Here is a 5,495-nt window from a genome sequence, read left to right as displayed (position 1 = left end):
ACAAGTAAAATTTATAGTTCTTACACTTCACAAGAGTTTACATCTAAATAAGTTTAAATATTAATGCTAATCCTAGAATAAACTCTTTTGACAAAACTAAACTCTTTACTGCTACATCATAGTCACGATCTAGCTATACAAGTAGATGGTGAAAAAAAACAAGGCATGTTTCAGATAGAAGTTCTTTGATTTAAACTTTAATATTACTATATTTCATGTCCTCTCAATTTCATGTCTTCTCAAGAACTCATCTCTTGCAGAGAATTGATCCTGACCCTAAGGTTCTGACTCTATCACTGCAACAAGTACCATGTAAAGAATTCATGAAAGGACGAGTTATGCTTGCTGTTTCATGCACTAGCTCACACAGAAGATCATCAAAACAGAGAAAAAAACCATAGCAGTAGTATACTCCTTGATAAAAATAACACATAGGCACACAGCACAAGACTTGAGAATTGGCAGTTTCTTCCTAATTCTTAAGGTTTCATACATTTTGGTCATAGCAGGCTAGCACTAGAAATTATAAAAACAGATGGTCAACGAAAGAGTTGAGTTTTAGGCCGTTTCTGTATTGGTCAGTGGTTTTGCATTGTTGTTCTTATTTCAAGCATGGCAATTAAGTATAACTACTGCTTGTTATTTTTATACTCTTTCCAAAGAGACTTTAATGTTTTGATATCTTCACAGGGGCAACAAAATTTCAGAAGCATCCGATCAAGTCATGGCAAGAGAAAAGCCAAAACATCAAAAAAAAAAAAAAAGAATCAAGTTTTGTTTGTCCTTATGTTTCAATTCATTTGACCATAATAGTAAACTAAGACTTTGTTTGATAACGCAATTCAACACTTAAATTTAATGGATTCAGATCTTAATATATTCAGACGGGTTTGATAATAAAAAATTGAACATCTTAGTTAATTAAGTGGCACTGAATTTTCTAGACAAAACTTGCTCCCAAAATTAAGTGATGAGCTATTCACTTATTACTGAATGTGATATGCATTCAAATTTAAATTTGATACTTAACCATTCAATAACTTAATGGATTCAAACTTTAAATTTCAGATTTCAGATTTAAGTTTTCAAACTTTAATTTTATCAAACGCACTCTAAATCAAGGGACCTTGTTGGAAAAATTGTTCTTTCTTTTCCTCATCCTTTCAGCAACAAGAACACCTGATCTCACATGTTGACAATGCGTTCTAGACAAATTAGACGAACAGATTATCTTGGTAAGTTCTAAGAAACTAACTTTAATTTCTTAGAAAAGACAACAGATTAGATTTAACTGTTACTACAATTTTACTCTAATAAAGTGGTATTTTATAAGTCGTTAAACTATCCCCAGAATGAGATGAAATTTTTTACTTTTATTAAAAATATCACCTCCGCTTTGTTGAAAATAGTCACATTTGGTTTCTTTTTAACTAAGAAAGACATACCCTTGTTCTAAGCATCACTGAATAATCTATATCTTTGTTTTATTGAAAAAAAATCGTATCAATTCATTTAACTAATGAATAACAAACTATTACCTGTTCCAATGGCTTAAATAATTGAATTAGAATGCCTTTTTATTGGAATTATTCTAATATTCCCTTTAAATCAAATTCTAAAACTAGTCATTTATACTTTTACTTCTAAACAACTTAGTGTGGGGCAACACTGAAATTTTTCAAAAATTTTATGGATGTTAATGAAAATTTCTGAGGACAGTGGGGCCTGTGCCCCCAGTAAGATCCGCCACTCTATAATTATTGACATGAATAAACATCACAATATGGTTGATGATCTGAATAAATTGGCATAAATTACATCTTAATCACACCTCATACCACAATCATAGGTGTTTCGACTGAGATGCAAGGAAAACGAAGTTGTGATAGAGACTAACACTAAAAGGTTTTGTGATCAGATCAAATTACGTGTGATTCGTCTGTAGATAAGATAAGTGACCCACGTTCTTAGTCCTTACACTCACGTAACATTAATACCCTGAAAAGTGAAAACTGGCTATAGTAAGGCATAAGGTATTGTGCGTCTACACTCTAAAATTCAGGCTTTTTTGAAAATATCGTCAACCGGTACATGCACCCGTCTGGACTAGTGGTGTCTAGATCAATGGTGGTTCAATCCCTTTAGAGTTTTTCTTGGATCTCTTCAAGTCCCCCTCTATCTGGTATAAAGTAAATGTAGGTTTATTGTGTTTAAAAAAAAAGTATAAGGTGTTGTGGGGATGAAAGAAAACGGAAATGGACCTCCTCGAGCTTCAGTTTTAGTTCTATCCAATTGTATAACCTGATAAAACTTTGATGTAAACTGATACAATTTTAATATAAATGTGAATTATAGTTGAATTGATGTAAAACTCGGGATTATATAAAAATATGTTGTGTCAGTTTATACATTTGGATGGGATTGGACAGAACATCAACTCGAGAGGCCATGCATCCAAAGAATACCTATCCACTTTCTGAGCTTTTCTTTTATAACCCATTTGGGTTTTAACAAAGGAACTGGTATCAATGTTTTCTCTTACGTTAACCTCATCCAAAGGACGAAAAGTACGTGAAATATAATTAAACATCAAAGAATTCTGCTAAAGAGTTACGGTGCATGGCGGTTAAACTTCATAGATTAGATTCATTTTTGTGTAATCATGTATGCAGCTTCAAAGAGTAGAAAGAAGTTGATGTACAACTGGACCAAAAGGGATTATTTTGTTGACACCCTTATAATTCTAAATTCTTTTTGCCCTTCCCAAATTTTATTCCTTTTTTTCATGCTTCATCATTTAATCATCTAAAATTGTGCATCTAAATTATGGTTTAGGTCTTCCGTTACACTTTTCCATGTTGTAGTTTGTTATACAATTTCTTAAAGTGACAAGTGTCCCGTAAAGAAAGATATTTTAAAACTTGAATACAATTTTCTATGAAATACGTGTGTCTGATAGATAGAGTAACAAAAGTGTACGTATACAAAAAGTTGTGATAGAAAATCTTTTGCCCTACATTTATGTAGAAAAATAAAAATAAAACTATGATATAGATGTAAACATATACATCATTGTACCATTGTATGTGATGTAAAACAAAAGCAGGCCTAGCAGTTTCTTATCATTGGCCGGCATATGCAGACGTTCCTTGGGGTAATTAATTACTCAAAAGCCATACTTGTTTGGTTTGATGTTCGTTATCTTCATTCACAATCTGTGAAGTAAGAACAGAATCAAGAACTAGCTAGTTAAAGTAAAACCTCCCTACTCTGGTCTCTATCTCTCTCTTTATGCCGATCTCTGCATATGTTACTTATCTACTTGAATGTCACGGAAGTTTTTCCCTGCAAACTTTTCATTTCACTACTAGCAGTAATAGGAAATCTACATTGGCCGGCCATCCACGGTTTTATGTATATATGCTCTCTTCATCGGATTGTTCTTCATCCCTTTGTCCTTATTCCATGATATTAATCTTTTTCCTAATCAGTTTCTCAAGTAGTATAAATAACATGAGAATACTAGATCATTCCTTTGCTACTACTGTTCAGGAATACATCACACTTTGAGATTAATTAAGTAGCTAAGATGAAGAAATTCATGATCTTGGGAAGTGATAAACCACTAACCTTTCTTGTCCCTGTAATTATTAGCATCTTCATCACTTCATTTGCAGTCCCTTCATTGTGTACTGCTCCCCTGATTGAAACTTGTTTGGTTGATTATGGGGTCAAGAACTTCACCCTCTTCCCAAGTAATCATGACCATGGTGAAGACACGAGGGCTTACTACAGCTTCCTCAATTTTTCCATTCAGAATCTTAGGTTCGCAGAACCCTCGATGCCTAAACCAATAGCCATCATCATGCCAGAGAACAAAGAGCAGCTAGTCATGACTGTGCTGTGCTGTAGGAAAGGATCTTGGGAGATTAGAGTCAGGTGCGGGGGACACAGCTACGAGGGGACTTCCTCCATTGCTACAGATGGCTCTGCTTTCGTCATCATCGACCTGATGAATCTGAACCGAGTTTCGGTGGATTTGGAATCCCAAGTGGCTTGGGTGGAAGGAGGCGCCACTCTAGGCCAAACTTACTATGCAATTTCAGAGGCCAGCAAAGATCATGGATTCTCAGCAGGCTCTTGCCCGACGGTGGGGATTGGCGGGCACATTGCAGGAGGGGGTTTCGGTTTGCTGTCCAGGAAATACGGGCTGGCTGCTGATAACGTGGAGGATGCACTCCTGGTGGATGCTGATGGGAGGGTTCTGGACCGGGAAGCCATGGGAGAGGAGGTGTTCTGGGCTATTCGGGGAGGCGGTGGGGGAATTTGGGGGATCATTTACGCTTGGAAGATTAAGTTACTCAAGGTCCCTGAAACCGTGACAGGTTTCATATTGTCTCAACCTGGCACCAAAAGGTATGTTGAGAGGCTAGTGCACAAGTGGCAGCATGTTGCACCAAAGCTGAGTGATGGTTACTATCTATCAGTTTTTGTTGGTTATGGTTTGCCAGAAACAGCACCAACCATTGGATTATCAGCAACATTCAAAGGGTTTTTCTTGGGTCCTAAAAGGGAAGCTTTGTCTGAATTGAACAAGGCCTTTCCGGAGCTACATTTCCGAGAAGGAGATTGCAAGGAAATGAGCTGGATTGAATCCGTAGTCTATTTCTCTGGATTGAAACCAGCAGGAAGCAGCAGCTCCATGACCATCTCTCAGTTAAACAATCGTTACCTTATAGACAAGTTATTTTTCAAGGCTAAATCAGACTACGTGAGGACCCCGATTTCGAGTAGGGGAATCAGGGCTGCAATAGACATATTAGAGAAAGAACCAAAAGGATACGTGATCTTAGATCCTTATGGGGGATTCATGGAAAAAACTGACACTGAATCCATCGCTTTCCCTCACCGAAAAGGCAACCTTTTCTCAATTCAGTACATGGTGGAGTGGAATGAAAAGGACGAGCAACAGAACAGGAGCAATGGTTACATAAACTGGATACGAGGATTCTACAGTTCAATGAGCACTTTTGTTTCATCAGCACCCAGAGCTGCTTACATCAATTACATGGATCTTGACCTTGGTGTGATGAACACTAGCAATGAAATGGAATTGCTAATGCTAAATGGCAACGCCCCATCTTCAGATGCCGTGGAAAGGGCCAGAGTTTGGGGTGAGAAGTATTTCTTGAGTAACTATGATAAACTAGTGAGAGCTAAAACTCTTATTGATCCGCTCAATATTTTTAGGCATCAACAGGGCATTCCTCCCTTGTCAACGTCCACTTCCTGAAGTAGCCAGCTAAACTACTGCTAGTTACTGTTCACCAATCTGCAGAACAAATGAGACTTTTTTGGTCTGCATACCATTTGATGTCAATTAGCAGGCATATCATAAGAACACTTTTCATTGTTTTTCATGCACGTTCCGTTCTTGTACGCATAACATTTCATTGAAGATGACCGACAACATATAACATATGCAACTTAATTAA

At 36.8% G+C, this 5,495-nt stretch overlaps 1 protein-coding gene across 1 annotated transcript; it reads left to right on the top strand.

Annotated features, from left to right (window-relative positions):
- Positions 1 to 3,199: 3,199 nt before the first annotated feature.
- On the top strand, positions 3,200 to 5,495 carry LOC113712117 (berberine bridge enzyme-like D-2). Its single transcript, XM_027235407.2, has one exon. The coding sequence runs from the start codon at positions 3,590 to 3,592 to the stop codon at positions 5,291 to 5,293; it is 1,704 nt and encodes a 567-aa protein (XP_027091208.1). The 5' UTR covers positions 3,200 to 3,589; the 3' UTR covers positions 5,294 to 5,495.

This window comes from Coffea arabica, chromosome 10e (genome assembly GCF_036785885.1).
Source record: "Coffea arabica cultivar ET-39 chromosome 10e, Coffea Arabica ET-39 HiFi, whole genome shotgun sequence".
Classification (NCBI taxonomy): domain Eukaryota; kingdom Viridiplantae; phylum Streptophyta; class Magnoliopsida; order Gentianales; family Rubiaceae; genus Coffea; species Coffea arabica.
Note: the sequence above shows the minus strand (reverse complement) of the source record. Positions and strands in the feature narration are given on the sequence as shown.

Excerpts from the sequence above, each read along its gene's own strand:
- LOC113712117 (XM_027235407.2), top strand. The coding sequence starts at position 3,590 with ATGAAGAAATTCATGATCTTGGGAAGTGATAAACCACTAACCTTTCTT.